At 42.6% G+C, this 19,941-nt stretch overlaps 1 protein-coding gene across 3 annotated transcripts in view; it reads left to right on the forward strand.

Moving 5' to 3' along the window:
* The window catches only part of JAK2 (Janus kinase 2), a 187,711-nt gene that overhangs the window by 137,688 nt on the left and 30,082 nt on the right, over window positions 1-19,941 (forward strand). For 2 of the 3 annotated variants that reach the window (XM_038769575.1, XM_038769578.1), the window contains 5 exons: window positions 12,399-12,526; window positions 13,300-13,438; window positions 15,248-15,399; window positions 15,511-15,661; window positions 17,057-17,193. In XM_038769575.1, the coding sequence (XP_038625503.1) occupies window positions 12,399-12,526; window positions 13,300-13,438; window positions 15,248-15,399; window positions 15,511-15,661; window positions 17,057-17,193 (707 nt within the window). The remainder of the gene's footprint in view (window positions 1-12,398; window positions 12,527-13,299; window positions 13,439-15,247; window positions 15,400-15,510; window positions 15,662-17,056; window positions 17,194-19,941) is intronic. The other variant, XM_038769577.1, reaches the window with a different exon arrangement.

Here is a 19,941-nt window from a genome sequence, read left to right on the forward strand (position 1 = left end):
TCATAGAGCCCGTCTTCAACCATTTTAGTCATTTGTGTTGTCCTTGCTCCAGAGAGAAGTGAGGGAAACAAAGTTCCCACCATCTAAATTAAATGTAGGGCTCTAGAATGAACACAATAATGGCCAAAGGCTTTGCTGAATATAGCGGAAGGATTGCATCATTGTTTCCAAATACAACAACCCCATATGTACGTACAAGTCTCCACTGATCCTCAACACAATGATTTGTTTTACAAATTTTCCAGATACAGAAGTGGACTTATCGCCTGTAATTTCCAGGGTCATCTTTGGGACCCTTCTTATAACTGGGGGAGCTACAGTGATGATCCACCAGGTCTCTGGTTCAGTTAGTAAATAGTATTCATTGAATGCCTATAGTGTACTGAGTGCTGTATTAAATGCTTTGGAAAATCTCTGGCCTCAACGAGTTACTGATCTAATTGTGGAGGGGGGCGTGGACATAATTGTACCATTGATCCAAAAATCAATATATGCATAAGTGCATAAGATGAAGGCAGATACATAATTGTAAAGGTGAATATTTGATGGATTCAGCTTGGGATACTGACAATGAATCTCTCCAGTTCCAACTCCCTGCCTGGAATATCAAGATGTTCCAGTTTTTCCAAACTTTCTAAACTGATTGAAAGGTGCAATCCTCATCTGGAGGCGGTGGACTTTTAGGAGAGCTCTGAAGATGGGGAAAGTTTTGATACGGTGGATTTGAAGGGGGAAGGAGACCAGATAGAAGAGCGGAAGGGAACAGAGGTGGGAGAATTCTGAGTAGGGTAGAGGTTGAAGTTGAGCTTGGGAGGAGCCAAGTATGTGAACTGGGGTTTAGTATCTTAAGAGAATTGATATGTAAAATGGAAAGGGCTGGTAGAGAGCCTTGAGCCCAGTGGTTAGGGGTTTGTGCTTGATGTTGCCCAGTGCTTGCTTAGAATGATGTCGGTTACACAAGCTGGTCAAGAGTTCCAAAAGTTTTCCTTCATCCCAGTGATTTGTGTTGTTGTTATCTAATTATCCCAGTCATGAGCTTATTTTTTTTTTTTAACAAAGGCACTATACTTCTGATTTACACTTAGCTTGTGGTCCACTCCGATGCCCAAACTTTTCTGTAACTCTTGCACTGTGGCCCAAGTAGGCCCAAATGCACACTTTCAAATGCAAACCTGTGGGTATTTTTTAAAATATGAATCTATTGTAACTATTAATCATGGCATAATATCATTCTATACAGTAGAAATTGTATAGGAAAGCCATGTTAGAATTTTAAATACAAATTTCATGCTATCACTATTTTAATTTTCCCCACTGCGCTTTTCTCTAACTTCTGCAATGTGTCATTATCCTGATCTTACCAAATTCATCCATGGAGTGGTGAAGAATGTTGAAATAACAAGTGTTCTTCTTCCAATAAATTTCTTTTGGAAATTAAGTTTAAAATAGCAATGTAGTTCTAAAATTAAACCACGAAATCTGGGTCACAACCAAGTGACTAAGCATTTGCCTATTTGATGGAAGGCAACTGTTGCTTCTTGATCCTTTGATCTTAGTAATATGGCTCATAAAATACTCCCATGGCAAAATAGTTTCGATCCCTGTTCATGGAAGGGAACATCTGCTTTGGGGGAAGAGAATATGATACTTTTAGTGATAATCAACAGCAATTTGATTTGAAGATAAAATTGTCAAAGAGTAACTGCTAATATTTGTGCAAGTTGTGAGAAGGATTTAAACACAGTGAGAAAGAAATATATTCATTCAATCGTATCTAGTGAGTGCTTACTGTATGACAAGCACTGTACCAAGTGCAATATTGAAATTTGAGCTTATTTTCTCTATTCTTACAAAGGTGTATAGCATTCATTGCAATATCCTTTACTGTACAGAGATAGGCTAAAGCATTATTACCATTTTTAATTACTATCAATCAATCAATCAATCAATCAATCGTATTTATTGAGCGCTTACTATGTGCAGAGCACTGTACTAAGCGCTTGGGAAGTACAAATTGGCATCACATAGAGACAGTCCCTACCCAACAGTGGGCTCACAGTCTAAAAGGGGGAGACAGAGAACAGAACCAAACATACCAACAAAATAAAATAAGTAGGATAGAAATGTACAAGTAAAATAAATAAATAAATAAATAAATAGAGTAATAAATATGTACAACCATATATACATATATACAGGTGCTGTGGGGAAGGGAAGGAGGTAAGACGGGGGGATGGAGAGGGGGACGAGGGGGAGAGGAAAGAAGGGGCTCAGTCTGGGAAGGCCTCCTGGAGGAGGTGAGCTCTCAGCAGGGCCTTGAAGGGAGGAAGAGAGCTAGCTTGGCGGATGGGCAGAGGGAGGGCATTCCAGGCCCGGGGGATGACGTGGGCCGGGGGTCGATGGCAGGACAGGCGAGAGCGAGGTACAGTGAGATTAGTGGTGGAGGAGCGGAGGGTGCGGGCTGGGCAGTAGAAGGAGAGAAGGGAGGTGAGGTAGGAGGGGGCGAGGTGATGGAGAGCCTTGAAGCCCAGGGTGAGGAGTTTCTGCCTGATGCACAGATTGATCGGTAGCCATTGGAGGTTTTTGAGGAGGGGAGTAATATGTCCAGAGCGTTTCTGGACGGTTCCTTAAAGAATGATAAAAATGTCTATGGAAACTAAGTAGCAATATCTTAAGGCAAGACCATCATAAGAATGCTACCCATGCAAAATCCCACCTCCCTGCCTCAGCATTAGTCAGGATATAAATGTAAAGCAATGTATGGTGGAGTGCAAACTCAAGTAGGCCCCCCAAAATTTGTGAATGTGTTGAGCTAGGAAGCAGGACAGTAGGGAATTTGATGAAGGCCCCTGTCATTCAAGGATCAAGCCTTAGTAAAGCAGAAAAGAGTTATATGTCACAGAAGGTGGTGATCCAAATGTTCAGATGTGAAAGAATTTGCCAAAAATGTATAAACTGGGAAAATCGGTCTGTCTCCCCCACTAGACTGCAAATTCATTATGAGCAGGGTGCGTGTCCATTATTGTTACACTGTACTCTCCCAAGCACCTAGTACAGTGCTCTGCACAAAGTACATGCTCAAGAAATACAATTAATTGATTGAGTCATTGAAAATGGAGGCAGATTTCTTTACTGGCCCAAGCAAAGCTTATTATCCAGGATAAAATAAGGAGCAATGAAAGGGTCAGGGGAATCCCTAAACTGTATTGACCAAGTCATAATATGCAAAGGTGGCTAAGTGGAAAGAGCCTGGGCTTGGGAGTCAGACGTTGTGGGTTGTAATCCCACATCTGCCACTTGTCAGCTGTGTGACTTTGGGCAAGTCCCTTAACTTCTCTGGGCCTCAGTTCCCTCATCTGTAAAATGGGGATGAAATCTGTGAGTCCTATGTGGAACACCCTGATTACCCTGTGTCTACCCCAGTGCTTAGATCAGTGCCTGGCACATAGTAAGCACTTAACAAATTCCATCATCATTATTATTATTATTATCTTTGAAGGCTAGTTCAAAGAAACTACAGTTAGAGCAAAATCATCAGCATTTATGAAGCAAGAAGAGCCAAGTATGTTTAAGGGTCCAGGAGACCCCAATCTCATCCCTGACCTTGCAGCCTAGATTGCTGGTACTTTCCTTCCCTTACCCAGTTCTGAGGCACTTCCACTATCTAATCCAGCTTTCTGTGCCTCCCAGGATGTTTTAAATGGTGTTAGGAGCAATTTATGTTCAATAATAGTACTTCTGGTATTTGTTAAACACTTTCTAATAATAAAAATAATTCTGCTATTTAAGTGCTTACTATTTGCCAGGCACTGTACACAGCACTGGGGTGGATATGAGCAAATAATGTTGGACACAGCCCCTGTTCCACATAGAACTCACAGCTTAATCTCCATTATTACAATATGAGGGAACTGAGGCCTAGAGAAGTTGTGTCTTTCCCAAGATCACACAGCGGACATGTGGTGGAGCTGGAATTAGAACCCATGACCTTCTGACGCCCAGGCCCGTGCTCTATCCACTAACCACGCTGCTTCTGCAAAGCAGTGTACTAAGCACTGGGGTAGATACAAAATAATCAAGTCAAACACAGTCCCTGGCCACAAAGCATTAACAGTTTGATGATGGCAATGGTATTTGTTAAGCACTATATGCCATGAACGACACTAAGCACTGGGGTAGATGCGAGATAGATCAGTTCTAACACAGTCCCTGACCCACATGGGCCTCACAGTCTAAAGGAAGCAGCATGGCTCAGTGGAAGGAGCATGGGCTTTGGAGTCAGCGGTCATCGGTTCAAGTCCCGGCTCTGCCACTTGTCAGCTGTGTGACTTTGGGCAAATCACTTAACTTCTCTGTGCTTCAGTTACCTCATCTGTAGAATGGGGAATAAGACTGTGAGCCCCCCATGGGACAACCTGATCGCACTGTAAACTCCCCAGCGCTTAGAACAGTGCTTTGCACATAGTAAGCGCTTAATAAATGCCATTAAAAAAATAATAACTTGTTGCCCAGTGAAACAGGAGGGTCATTTATTTTAGGGGAGGTAAAGCAGAAATTAGAAGAGCCAGGCCTTGAGGAATTTGATTTATTATCAGTCAATTAATGGGTATTTATTGAGTGCTTACTGTGTGCAGAGCACTGTACTAAGCACTTGGGAGAGTACAATATAACAGAGTTGTAGGCATGTTCCCTGCCCACAGGGAGCTTACAATTTAGAGGGATGTAGTGCCACTGATTGAAAGCTGCTGTATCATCATCAACATCATCCCAATTGTTTATTTAAGTGCATCAAAGTGTGCCAAGCGCAATACTAGACACTGGGATGGGGGGGAAGTAAATGAAAAGTAGCAGGATCCCTGTCCTTCAGGAGCCCACAATCTAAAACTGAGGGTAACGCACACACTTAGAACAGTGCTTGGCACATAGTAAGCGCTTAACAAATACCATCATTAACACACACACACACACACACACACACGCACACACCGAAAAAGTCCAACTCAAAAACATATTTGGCGTGTCAGAAAAAAGTTCAAACAATTGAAAGTGTCTCCAGTGCTAACTCCCCGTTCAAGGCATCAAGATGTTCCAATTTTTCCGAACATTCTAAACTGATTGAAAGATACACCTCTTGTCAGTTCATCTTATGCACTCGGCACTAGGGCACTTTGGAAATAGTATAAGTGGCAGCTCAACACAACAGGCTGATGACAAGGAGACTGAAGAGTTCTGTGAGAAAGTTGAAGGTGTTCTTCATAGGAGGTCAATAGGTGGGACATAGGGAACTTATAGCTATCACAGGACAAAAAGAAAGCGTCCAAGAATGCGTTATTAGCAAATTTGGAATAAAAAACAACCTAGCCAAGTGAGCAAGAAGTTTGATTGTTCACTTCTGCCAAGGCTGTCTATCCCTCATGAGCAGAGTAGTAGCAAAAGAACAAAGGTATCAATAGGCTGGGAAAAACTCCAACCAGAACCAGATGAGTTAAATATGGATGCATCTGAAAATAATATTTTGCAGCATTTTGACAATAGACAAAAGCACCATTTGCATTGGCTTGCTGCAATAAAAAAAAAATAATCACTGCCTCCATGAAGACCAAGTTAAAAGAATTATGAAGCAGCATGACCTAGTGGATAAAGCACGGGCTTGGGAGCCAGAGGACACAAGTCATAATCCCGGCTCGGCTCCTTGCCTGCTGTGTGGCCTTGAGCAAGTCAACTTTTTTGTGCCTGTTTTCTCAGCTGCATAATAGGGATGCAATACCTGTTTTCCCTTCTCCTAAGACTGTGAGCCCCATGTGGGACAGGGACTGTATCCAGCCTGATTAACTTGTATCTACTCAGCATTTAGAACTGTGTTTGACACATAATAATAATAATATTAATTGTGGTATTTGTTCATTCATTCAATTGTATTTATTGAGCGCTTACTGTGTACTAAGCAATAGGGTGGAAACAAGCAAATCGGGTTAGACACAGTCCCTGTCCCTTCGGGGGCTCACAGTCTCAATCCCCATTTTACAGATGAGGTAACTCAGGCACAGAAAATTGAAGTGACTTGCCCAAGGTCATGCAGCAGACAAGTGGCAGAGCCGGGATTAGAACGCATGACCTTCTGCCTCCCAGGCCGGGGCTCTAGCCCTTATGCCATGCTGCTTCTCATAGTAAGCACTTAACTAATACCATTAAAAAAAATTAAGACGTCAACAAGGAAGTGCCAATTTAGTGGAGAAGTGTTTGCAGAGCAATTACATTTATTGAGTTTCAAATATAACTTTCAGGGGAATAGATCAGGATCATGCTGTATTCCTTATGCAAACAATCTTGTCAGTAAATAAGACAAAATGAAAACAGTCAAAGAACAGAGAAGAATCAAGAAAGGGAAGCTGAAAATGAGGGTGAAGTGGATGGGCATGAAAGTAAAAAAAAAAAACAATGAATTATACAATACAGGTTGCTTTGCAAGGACAGATTGGAGGTGATTAAAAAGGTCTATGAAGTGCTCAGAAAAAAGAGATTAAGACTAGCAGCAGGAAGTGAAGACTCTGAAGAGAGTTGAAAAAATGGAAGACTGAGTCAGAATATCCTAGTGACACTAAAAGATGTAAATGGAGAATGGATAGCACAGGATTAAGCTGAATAAAATAAATTCAAAAATTCTACAAAGGCTTGTACTCATTTAAAATCACAGTAAATTGCATTCAGCCAAGGACAAACTGGAATCTGGCCCAGAGGTAATTTGAAAATGCTGAAAGCTGAAAATGCTGTTCACAATGTGAAATGTGGAAAATGCCCAGACAAGAAAAATATATGGCTGGAGTAAACTCAAAGCAGGAGAAAAACCATGTAAAGTGCTAACACAGTGGTTTAAGCTTATAATTAATGAGCAAGGAAACTCCAGCTACATGGAGAAGAACAAAGACAATGTGGCTGAAGAAAGGAGACACCGAAGGTCTTCAAAGTTAGTTCCTAATAACTCTCCTCCCACAAGCACACAGAGGTCTTTCCAGTCACACTAAATGAAGAATGATCCTGATTTTAATACCGGCATAGAACAAATCAAATTCCCCACAGACTACCCTACTGTTGATAACACCTACTCACCCTATCAGCTAACTGAAAAGTGCAAGAAATACTAAATTCCAATTTGCTTTATGCTTGTTGATGATAAAAAATATTATTTGGCAGTGTAATTCAAAGTTGTTTTCAATTAGGCAGCAACGTGACATATTTAAACCACCCGGGGAAATGAACTGCAACTCATAAAGCAATGGAGCAAGGCACACGCAAAGTTTCTCACCTAAGGACCACATTCCAAACAAAGATTTAGGAAACAATGGGTGTTAGATAAGGTTCAAACTAGCTATGCAGTGGAATGAAAGATGGGCGGGGCACGAAGTTTGCAGGAATGCAGTCGACGACCCTCCTAATAGATTAGACTCCAAAAAGCAGAAATCCTCTGTGGCGAAAGCCGAGGACCTACTTGATAAATCCATTAACGAAACAGACCCACCCTGACGCGATCTGCCTGGATAGAATAGAATGGTGTTTTTCTTCAATAAGGTCCCAATGAATATGACCAATTAGAGAATTCAGAAGAACCCCGCTGAGACATGCAGTAGTCATTGAAGTGAGCAGTTCCCAATTCTTAGTCTTTATAAAGCAAGCGCTCAATAAATACGATTGAATGAATGAAAAAATGCCATTATTATTATTATTATTATGAGCTCACCTCCTCCAGGAGGCCTTCCCAGACTGAGCCCCCTCCTTCCTCTCCCCCTTCCCCTCCCCACAGCACATGTGTATGTTTGTACAGATTTATTACTCTATTTTACTTGTACATATTTATTCTATTGATTTTATTTTGTTAATATGTTTTGTTGTCTGTCTCCCCCTTCTAGACTGTAAGCCCGCTGTTGGGTAGGGACCGTCTCTATATTTTGCAAGGCATCCCCCCTGCCTTACCTCCTTCCCTTCCCCACAGCACCTGTATGTATGTATATATGTTTGTACGTATTTATTACTCTATTTTACTTGCACATATCTATTCTATTTATTTTATTTTGTTAATATGTTTTGTTTTGTTCTCTGTCTCCCCCTTCTAGACTGTAAGCCCACTGTTGGGTAGGGACCGTCTCTATATGTTGCCAACTTGTACTTCCCAAGTGCTTAGTACAGTGCTCTGCACACAGTAAGCTCTCAATAAATACAATTGATTGATTGATAGTAAGTGCTTAATAAAAATGCCATTATTATTATTATTATTAGAGGGTTGCCTTCTTGCAGAACCCCACATTAAGAAAAATCTCACGTTGTAGGACACGCCGTGTTCAGTGTTACATATGTGTGCTGCATGTGTGTAACCATTTCTTCTGACACCATGTCATGCTGCAACCAGACGACTATATGTTGTTGGAATAACATTTCCTGATTTTAGCATTCTGTTCCAACTTAAAACGTGTAGTGAAAACGTGTTGTGGCAGAACCGAGTTTGTTATATCTACTGCATTGTACTCTCCCAAGCACTTAGTACAGTGCGTTGTGTACTGTAAAGGCTCAATAACATTTATTATGCGCTTACTATGTGCAAGGCACTGTTCTAAGCGCTAGGGAAGTTACAAAGTGATCAGGTTGTCCCAAGGGGGGCTCACAGTCTTCATCCCCATTTTACAGATGAGGTAACTGAGGCCCAGAGAAGTGAAGTGACTTGCCCAAAGTCACACAGCTGACAAGTGGTGGACCCGGGATTTGAACCCATGACCTCTAACTCCAAAGCCTGTGCTGTTTCCACTGAGCCATGCTGCTTCTCCCAAGTGACTTGTAATCAATCAATCAATCAATCAATCGTATTTATTGAGCGCTTACTATGTGCAGAGCACTGTACTAAGCGCTTGGGAAGTACAAATTGGCATCACATAGAGACAGTCCCTACCCAACAGTGGGCTCACAGTCTAAAAGGGGGAGACAGAGAACAGAACCAAACATACCAACAAAATAAAATAAGTAGGATAGAAATGTACAAGTAAAATAAATAAATAAATAAATAAATAGAGTAATAAATATGTACAACCATATATACATATATACAGGTGCTGTGGGGAAGGGAAGGAGGTAAGACGGGGGGATGGAGAGGGGGACGAGGGGGAGAGGAAAGAAGGGGCTCAGTCTGGGAAGGCCTCCTGGAGGAGGTGAGCTCTCAGCAGGGCCTTGAAGGGAGGAAGAGAGCTAGCTTGGCGGATGGGCAGAGGGAGGGCATTCCAGGCCCGGGGGATGACGTGGGCCGGGGGTCGACGGCGGGACAGGCGAGAGCGAGGTACGGTGAGGAGATTAGTGGTGGAGGAGCGGAGGGTGCGGGCTGGGCAGTAGAAGGAGAGAAGGGAGGTGAGGTAGGAGGGGGCGAGGTGATGGAGAGCCTTGAAGCCCAGGGTGAGGAGTTTCTGCCTGATGCGCAGATTGATCGGTAGCCATTGGAGGTTTTTGAGGAGGGGAGTAATATGTCCAGAGCGTTTCTGGACAAAGATAATCCGGGCAGCAGCATGAAGTATGGATTGAAGTGGAGAGAGACACGAGGATGGGAGATCAGAGAGAAGGCTAGTGCAGTAGTCCAGACGGGATAGGATGAGAGCTTGAATGAGCAGGGTAGCGGTTTGGATGGAGAGGAAAGGGCGGATCTTGGCAATGTTGCGGAGCTGAGTCCGGCAGGTTTTGGTGACGGCTTGGATGTGAGGGGTGAATGAGAGAGCGGAGTCGAGGATGACACCAAGGTTGCGGGCTTGTGAGACGGGAAGGATGGTAGTGCCATCAACAGAGATGGGAAAGTCAGGGAGAGGACAAGGTTTGGGAGGGAAGACAAGGAGCTCAGTCTTCGACATGTTGAGCTTTAGGTGGCGGGCGGACATCCAGATGGAGATGTCCTGAAGGCAGGAGGAGATGCGAGCCTGGAGGGAGGGGGAGAGAGCAGGGGCAGGGATGTAGATCTGGGTGTCATCAGCGTAGAGATGATAGTTGAAGCCGTGGGAGCGAATGAGGTCACCAAGGGAGTGAGTGTATATTGAGAACAGAAGGGGACCAAGCACTGAACCTTGGGGAACCCCCACAGTAAGAGGATGGGAGGGGGAGGAGGAGCCTGCAAAAGAGACTGAGAAAGAACGACCGGAGAGATAAGAGGAGAACCAGGAGAGGACGGAGTCTGTGAAGCCAAGGTCAGATAACGTGTTGAGGAGAAGGGGGTGGTCCACAGTGTCAAAGGCAGCTGAGAGGTCGAGGAGGATTAGGACAGAGTATGAGCCGTTGGATTTGGCAAGCAGGAGGTCATCGGTGACCTTTGAGAGCGCAGTTTCTGTGGAATGAAGGGGACGGAAGCCAAACTGGAGGGGGTCGAGGAGAGAGTTGTTGTTGAGGAATTCTAGGCAGCGCGTGTAGACAACTCGTTCAAGGAGTTTGGAAAGGAATGGTAGGAGGGATATGGGACGATAACTAGAAGGTGAGGTGGGGTCAAGAGAGGGTTTTTTTAGGATGGGAGAGACATGGGCATGTTTGAAGGCAGAGGGGAAGGAACCAGTGGAGAGTGAGCGGTTGAAGATGGAAGTTAAGGAGGAGAGAAGGGATGGAGCGAGAGATTTCATAAGATGAGAGGGAATGGGGTCAGAAGCACAGGTGGCCGGATTAGCACTTGAGAGGAGGGAGGAGAGTTCCTCTGAGGATACCACTGGGAAGGATGGGAGAGTAGCAGAGAGTGTTGAGAGCCGGGGGGTTGGAGAAAGGGGGGAAGAGACTTTGGGGAGGTCGGACCTGATGGATTTAATTTTGTTAATGAAGTAGGAGGCCAGATCGTTGGGGGTGAGGGAAGGAGGAGGGGGAGGAACCGGGGTCCTGAGAACGGAGTTGAATGTACGGAAGAGCTGGCGGGGGTGATGGGCACGGGTGTCAATAAGGGAGGAGAAATAGTTTTGTCTGGCAGAAGAGAGGGCTGAGTTAAGGCAGGAAAGGATAAACTTGAAGTGAACGAGGTTGGCATGGTGTTTAGACTTTCACCAGCAGCGTTCGGCAGCTCGAGCATAAGAGCGAAGGAGGCGGACAGTGGCAGTGATCCAGGGCTGTGGGTTAGTGGTGCGAGAGCGGCGAAGGGAAAGGGGAGCGAGCGAGTCTAGCTGAGTAGAAAGGGTAGAGTTGAGAGCAGTAATCTGATCATCAAGACTGGGTAGAGAGGAGAGGGCGGCGAGGTGGGGTGTGAGGCGCTCCGAAAGATGGGTGGGGTCCAGAGAGCGGAGATCTCTGTGAGGGAGTAATACGGATTTACAGGGGAAAGGAGTGTGAGTGAGGAGGCAGGTGAGAAGATTATGATCAGAGAGAGGGATCACAGAGTTGGTGAGGGTGGACACAGTGCAGCGATAGGAGATGATGAGGTCGAGGGTATGACCAAGTTGGTGAGTGGGTGAGGTGGGGTGGAGGAAGAGGTTGGCAGCGTCAAGGAGAGATAGAAGGCGGGCGGCAGAGGAGTCGTTAGGGATATCCATGTGGATATTGAAGTCTCCGAGGATCAGAGTGGGCAAGGAGAAGGAGAGGAGGAATGTGAGGAAGGGGTCAAAGTCGTTAAAGAAGTTGGAAGTGGGGCCCGGAGGGCGGTAGATGACGGCTACAAGAATCTGGAGGGGGTGGTAGAGGCGAATAATGTGGGCTTCAAAGGAAGGGAAGGAAAGGGAAGGGGGAGGAGGGATAGTGCGAAAGCGACATTGGGGGGCGAGAAGGAAACCGACACCTCCTCCTTTTCCGGTGAGTCTGGGGGAGTGGGAGAAGAAGAGGCCTGCACTGCAGAGAGCAGCAGAAGAGACCGTGTCGTCCGGCGACAGCCATGTTTCAGTTAGGGCGAGGAGGAGTAGAGAACTGGAAAGGAAAAGGTCCAGGATGAAAGGGATCTTACTTAAAACGGAGCGGGGGTTCCAGAGGCCACACTTGGCATCAGCTGTCGAGGGTGGGGAGGGAGGGGGAAGGGTGCGAGGGGTGGGGAGGGTTTGGATTGAGGTAAGTACTTTCCCAAGCACTTAGAACCGTGCTTTGCACACAGTAAGTGCTCAGTAAATTTGATTGAATGAATTGGTTGATCATTGCATTGCACTTACTAGAAACTTAGTACCATTACTTCCACTACTACTATTATTTTTAAAAACCCTTAGTACAGTGATGCAATAAAACAATTGCAGTGCATAAGCCATTCTTCAAACTTTAATTTTTACCCCAAAGCTGACTAAAATGTGTTAAAGTTTAAGCCTTTCCTGTTACTAAATTCAATTTAAATTTCCTAGTCATTCACTTGTAAATACATGCATTATATTTACGTTTTGTATTTTCACTTAAAATATTTGAGCCATGTTATTCTTTTTTTCATTTTAAATTAGATATCCTGGTTCAAGAGTTTGTCAAATTTGGATCACTGGACACTTATCTGAAAAAAAACAAGAATTCTATCAATATTTTGTGGAAGTTGGAAGTGGCCAAACAGTTGGCATGGGCCATGCATTTTCTAGTAAGTAATGAGTGTTCTTAACAATGGCGTATTGTATAAATTCTACCAGAGGTAGTCTGATTGGCCTTCCCCAATTAAGCCCACTCCTTCTCCCTTCTAAGTCATCTTTGTATTTGAATCTGTAACCTTCGGGCATTTGATATTTGCCCCACCCTCAGCCCCGCAGCACTTATGTACATAGCTATAAATTATATAGTAGAGCTAGGCAACACATGACCAGGGCATTTGTAGTGCCAGACATTACGGAGTGTAGATGGGATGCATGTTAATACCCGACTACTGCTGTACTGACCAGGGAAAATCTGTAGCACAACTAGCCAGGAAGAGTGATCTTTTTCTGGGGTAGATAGAGTAACCTGTAAGAGTGAACCACCAATTATGTAAAGCACAACTTTTTATAAGTTGATTTGTCACATCTTTACTTGGGCTTTAAAAGTGAATTAATGAGGTGTAAATTGATCTCATAGGGAACTTAATTATGCTACAGATTACAAACTCTAGGTTGAGATGTTGTACTCTAGTGCTTAGCGCCATGCTCTGCACACAGCAAGCACTCAATAAATATGACTGATTAATAGATCATCATTATTTTATGTGTCTTGTTTACTGGTATATTCTTCATATATTTACCATATCACTCACTGTGGGAGGTAAAGTTCATATCATCTTTTATTTCCTAATATTCCCAGAGTAATGTTTGTTTTAATATTCTCACCCATACATTTTTACAAATGAATTTCTATTTTGCATGTACATGTATTTCCCTTTAACAGGAGGAAAAAAATCTCATTCATGGGAATGTATGTTCAAAAAATATTTTACTTATCAGGGAAGAGGACAGGAAATCAGGAAACCCTCCTTTCATCAAGCTCAGCGATCCTGGCATTAGTATTACAGTTTTGCCAAAAGACAGTAAGTTTTTCAGACGTGGCTCTTTTTTAACAACTATTGTGTTTTACCACGTGTCTAGCGCAGCATTCTCCACCCAATAGGCACTCAGTAAATGCAGTCGTTGGTGGTGATGATGATGCACTGGGGTGTTGGTTTGGAAAAGTGATACTCTAGTTTTTCCCTGTATTATCTGTATCATCGTGATCACCTTGGTTAACAATATAATCTACTCGGGATTTGAAGCCATTTTTAAGGCCACCTAAATTTAATGAACAATTTATATCCAGGGCTTTTTAGTCATTCATTCGCTCAGAGCAGCATGGCCTGGTAGAAAGAACACAGAACTCAATGGGAGAGGATCTGAGTTCTAATCCCAGCTCCACCACTTGCTTGCTTTGTGACCTTGGGCAAGTCACTTGACTTCTCTGTGCCCCTGTTTCCTCATCTGTAAAATGGGAATTAAAGACTGGTTCTCCCTTACCCACAGATGGTCAGCCCAGTGTGGGACAGGGACTGTGTCTGATCAGATGTTATTGTATGTACTCCAGCACTTAGCAGAGTGTTTGGCATGTACTAAGTGCTTAACAAATACCATTATTGTTATTATTATTAGTCATCCTTTTTTAAAACCCATGAGGTTGTCTCTACAGTCTTGGTGGCTGCTCTTGGTTGAACCAGTTCTTATGCACACAGGATATTGATTAAGAAAAAATGTTTTTTTAATCTTGATTTCCAAGCCCCCCATGTTAGTCAAGGGGTTTATTTCTTGGGTTCTCTTGCTGTATAGCCATTAAACAATTATGGGGAAGTTCAGTCTTTACCTCTTCAGGACTCTAGTACACAAGCTAAAGAACCTAATACAAAGACTGTAGACTGTAAGCCTGTTGTGGACAGGGAATGTGTCTTTTTAGTGTTATATTGTACTCTCCCAAGCACTTAGTACAGTGCTTTGTGCACAGTAAGCACTCAATAAATACAGTCGAATGAATGAATGAATGAAAAAGCCCAGCACTCAGATTGGAGTGAGGAATGGTGGGCCAAATTTGGAGCAAACCCACACATCAATTTCAGACTTCTTGGACCAAAGCTGATCCCGGGCAAAGCGAAGCCCAGCTCCAATAGTCCAGATCCACCTCCAACCAGTAAGCCTGGCTGGGCCCTCTGAGATTTCACTTAGCTTCTATAGTTGTCTGTAAGGGCAGCTGGCATTCATAACCTCATTGAGCACCCAGGAACTGCTGTCCATGCCAGGAGCCACTGCACCCCAAATCAGAAGAAGCCTTTCACAGGCCAGGCCAGTCTCAACTTGCGCTCTCCTAAGCACTTAATACAGTGTTCTGTGCAAAGTAAGCGCTCAATAAATACCACTGATCGATCGATAGATTGATTCACCTATAATTCAGCCCCACCATTCTGGGAACCAGCCTATATGGAATTCTGTTCCTCAGACCAGGGGAGATGGAAGTGCCCGGCACGGGTGGCTGGAGTATCATTGTCCATCCAGTACTTAGTACAGCACGAGGCACATAGTAAGCGCTTAACAAATACCATTATTATTATCATCTATAAAGAATCATGCTTATCACAGTGTGCATATTGAGTCATGCTTTCCTTTTCCCCTATCCTCCAGAAGAAAAGTTGGGTTTGAACAAGTTTTGGTCCAGGTATAGGCCCATTCTCTAGGGTGGAGACAGGGAGGGGCAGAAGGGGGGTTCAGCTGGCAAAGTTCAAGGCTTTGAAAAAAATTGGCATACACAATTGCCCCATGCATTATTACTTTGTGCAATCCAACTACCTTTAACATCACATTTTGTTTTCATGATGACAAAGTCCTTCTAGAGAGAATACCATGGGTTCCACCTGAATGCATTGAAAACCCCAAAAATCTAAGCTTGGCAACAGATAAATGGAGTTTTGGAACCACTCTGTGGGAAATCTGCAGTGGAGGAGACAAACCACTGAGTGCACTTGATTCTCAAAGAGTAAGTTCTGCAAACCGTGTAAATTGGGATTACTGCTGCCTTTTAGAGGTTTCACTTTTTTGACCATTCACGTTTTATACAATAAAACTGCAATGTGTTTTTAAATTATAGAAGCTACAGTTTTACGAAGACAGGCACCAACTTCCTGCACCAAAATGGACAGAATTAGCGAATCTTATCAACAACTGTATGGAATTTGAACCAGATTTCAGACCTTCTTTCAGAGCCATCATACGGGATCTCAACAGTTTGTTCACTCCAGGTGGGGTTTCGAAGGAGAGAGAATAGACTTGCGTTTCCAGGACCTTCAGTTTGCTGTGAAGAATTTAGACTCTGTATGAGTATTGATTGACACAGAACGTTCTCATTTACTAATATGTCTTCTGATCACAAATTCTACTAGAAAATATTCTTTCATGGAATGGAGAATCATGGCTTTTGAGGAGACGAGAATTTCTAAATTTGTGTGAATTGGCCTATTTTCTTCCTGATTTTTGTTCTTCAGAGCCTGAGAGGCTAATAGTTTCCCGCTGCAAATTTCCATGTAATGTGACAGCTTCAGGGTGTGTGTTCATGAATTTATGCATTACAAGTACGCTGTCTTCCACCTATCTATCCAGAAGCTCATTTTAAAACCTACCTCCTGCATGTTAGCATTCATATTTCATCATCTTCAAATATGAAAAGACAGCTCATCACCGTTTGGGTGGGTGAAAAGTTTTTTCAGGACTTGGCAGTTTCCATGAACTGAGTTTTCCACCAACTCTACCCATACAAGGATATGTTTATCATCATCATCAGTGGTATTTATTGAGTGCTTACTGCATGCAGAGCACTCTACTAAGCACTAGGGAGAGTGCAATATAGCAGTCAGTAGACACGTTTCCTGTCCACAATGAGCTTACAGTATAGGATTATCATAAGCATGTGTCCTCAAATGCTCAACTGCACAGCCCTGCCTCCCATTTCTAGGGCTCAAGGAGAAGGTGAAAGCTGACGTTATCTCCAGTGTTTTAATTTGTTCCTAACAACAAAATTGATATAGTGTCGTCTAGATAATTAGCAGAAACATTATCAAATTTAGCCTTCTGTAGCCTCTCTTGCAATATTTGTGCTCAGGAAATATTGAAATGTGAAAACAGACACATCTGGACTATTATGCAAGTCATTTTAAGCAAACCAGCATTTAGTGGAAGGAGAAAGTTTACAGAGGATACACTCATGTGTGTCTGTGTCCACTCTGGCTTTAATCTAGACAATTTGGGCTGAACTGCTTTCATTTCTGCCTGTTTTTTGTAATGGTTCATAGTTAAATACAGCAACTGGTTGTTAATTAGAGCATTAATGCTTATTTTGAAAGTACCACATTGCCTTGTCCCCTGTTAATAACCAGAACCTCACCTCCCTGTCCATTTAGCAAAAAAACCAGATCTAAGGACTTGTGAGAGGCCCCCCTTTTTTTAATATATACCCTGGGGCCTATACCTCTTTTCTAAGTAGGGTCAGTGTGCTTTGAAACATTAAAAAAAAAAAGTTTTACCCAGTATAATGATACTAGAGGTTGTTGCTCAGATGTTGTTAAAGCCCATAGAAAGGTATACTTTGCTGACATAACAGAGATGCAATTTCTCCTTTTTGTTGTATATTGTTTTCCCAGATTATGAACTTTTAACAGAAAATGACATGTTACCCAACATGAGAATTGGTGCCCTCGGATTTTCTGGTGCGTTTGAAGACAGGGACCCCACACAGTTTGAAGAGAGACACCTTAAATTCCTACAACAGCTCGGCAAGGTAAAAACTCTGTGGGACCTGTTTATGAAGAGAACATTTTTTATTTTCTTTTGGTGATTTCTTGGACTGCGGTTGTATTGAAACCTTCTTTGGTTGCTGTTTCTGGGTCAATTGTGTAAATCTTATTCTCTCCAGATATAAATCAAATAGATTTGTTCCAGGCAGTCAGTAGTTTTTGTTACAACATGTAGCCAGCAACTGCTTATCAAATTTGCTGAGCCATCATTATGCAAAATGCCAAAATAGCGTAATGACATTTGGTCTAGGGATCCTGCTCAGATACATCTTGATTTGTTCTTACTTTTGTACAGATCTCTTCATGATCAAAGCACTAGTCACTAGATTTCCAGAAGTTACAAATTGTAAGTCCCCCATAGTATAAAAGTTGGCTTTGTGATCATGGACAAGCTATTTAACTCCTTTGGTACTCTTTTTTATCAGTTAAATTGGCGATAGTAATATGCACCTTGATAAACAGATTTTTTTGAGGATCGTTGAAAAACTATTTGAAATGCACTTAGGACTCCGTAAGTGTCATGTAGACCGTAAGTATTATTAGCCACTTTCAGCTCCAGAAAATAATATTTAAACTTCATCTTTAAAACATGAGATTGCAGTTTCTATGATCCTTTGTGTTTTCATACTCAACTGCGATTACTAGGTTCATAGCCTGTTCAGTGCAGGTACTAGTTTTCAAGTTTTTAATCACTACCAGAGGTATTTTTATGTCAAAAGCCAGTGCTTACAATTTTCCACTTTTGAACATCTGTTTCTACCCCATAAATAAAAACTAGGAATCAAAGAGTGCTCAGGCAATAGCAAGACATATCCTTTGGAGTTTCATAGCATCTGTGAGAAATAAATTAGTCAAAAGGAACTCCCAAGTAATTCAACATTAAATGTATATGTATGTATATATATATTGCATTTGTTCATTGACAAAAGAGGAAAAATGTCCTCGCAAATATTGGCCCCAGCTCTCTGAGGGAATTTGCTTTGCTTTTTGATTCTCACCACAAAACATCATCTAGAAATCAAGGCCAGCCCTAGGAAGGGGAAAAGTGAGCAGCTGCTCAAGGTGGAGGATGGGTGGAGGTGTCTGTTATATTGTTATTAATATAAACAAGCACTTAGTACAGTGCTGTGCACATAGTAAGTGCTCAATAAATATGATTGACTGACTCCTTGCCAGCAGCGCCATTGATGCCAGTTCCCCCATCGTGAGCACTGCTGCACCATGGCTGCCCCGTCTGCCTGGGTTACAAAAGATGGCTGAGAGTAACAAAGGCAACACCCCACTCCTGTCACTTCCTCTGCTGTGGCCACTGTCACTTTCTCAGCTCTTTATGGGCACTACACATTCCAGAAATGCTCTGGGCATATAAATATCCTCCCACCCATGTTTGTGGAGTAATGCAGGAAAGGGCAGAGAGGTGTAGCCCCCTGGGCTAGGAACTCATAAATTAGGAGACATTTGATTCAAATCTTACATTTTTTTGGACACCTGGCTTAGATCCCTATAGTGATGATTAATTTGAGCAGAGAAACTCCTTTAGATATTCTGTTTTGTTCTCTTTGTTGTAAATTTTAAACTAGTTGATCTACATTTTTCATATGCACTCAAACTTCAAAAATGTTTAGGGACTGATTATGCAGTCTGTGGATTACCTATGCCTTTTGTTTCCCTGCCTCCCTCCTGAATCCTGCCATTTTGATAATTAATATCTCTTCTAGAAGATGAGGTGTGAAAAGGAGAAGAGGCAAAATTTGAGTTGACTGTGTTTGCAGATGAATTTTGAAAAGCAGCAACTAGAAACCTAATGCCATTTTTCATGATTTCTTCCATCCTTTTTATTTTTAATCATGTTTCTCTTCCTGTCACTTTTCTTGGGGCTCTTCTCTCTTCCATCCCATGACTTACCTCCTGACAACCCTTTCCCTAATCACTTACTATTTATAGTGATATTGACCAGGCTACTTTTAATCTCCTAAAGTGTCACTGGGTCCTAAACCACCTTCTCCTTGTTTGACCCAGATTGTGAACAATGTGTGGGTCCTAACAGCCTGATCCTTGCTATATCTCCCAGAAAGTGTTTTGGTTTCTAAACCAGAGGGGACTGGGACACCAGATAGGGCCAAGGCTCACCTTCAACTTTCAGCCATAAAGAAAATCCTTCAGTGTTATTCCATCTGAGAGCTATTGCTAAAGCCTTTAAATGTGGCACGTGGGGGCAGTGTGCATTCAAGGCCTCTTTCGCCTTCACAATCCCAGGATTGAACAATGTAAGATTTTTTTAACCTTTAGATAGAAATGTGATTTTGTTCTCCTACCATCTAATGAATGAGAATCACCACCAAAAAATAAAATAAACTATTCTACATTGTAGTTTTCAGAAATTTTTAGCCCCACAAATTCTTTTCTTTCCCCCAGTATTTGCCATGGCCCCATCCCCATTTTAGCCCTGCAATCTCCCAACCACCACTGATGTTTTTCTACTGTTCCCATACCCCAAGATATAGAGATTTGTCTGCTACAGATATACTCAGAAGTGTCCCATTCAGATTACCAAGCAAAAAAGTAATGGGAAAGAGAGGCAGAGTTTTTGAAAATATCTCATTAGGCCTCCTTCCTGATCATTTCCATTAGGACTCTCAGATTTCTTTTAGGTCTTAAGCAGATGAATACACACTTAATTTAATGGCTAGTGGTGCACATTGAAGGACTTCCGCTTAATTCGAAAACGATAA

This window comes from Tachyglossus aculeatus, chromosome X4 (assembly GCF_015852505.1).
Source record: "Tachyglossus aculeatus isolate mTacAcu1 chromosome X4, mTacAcu1.pri, whole genome shotgun sequence".
In the NCBI taxonomy this organism is placed as follows: domain Eukaryota; kingdom Metazoa; phylum Chordata; class Mammalia; order Monotremata; family Tachyglossidae; genus Tachyglossus; species Tachyglossus aculeatus.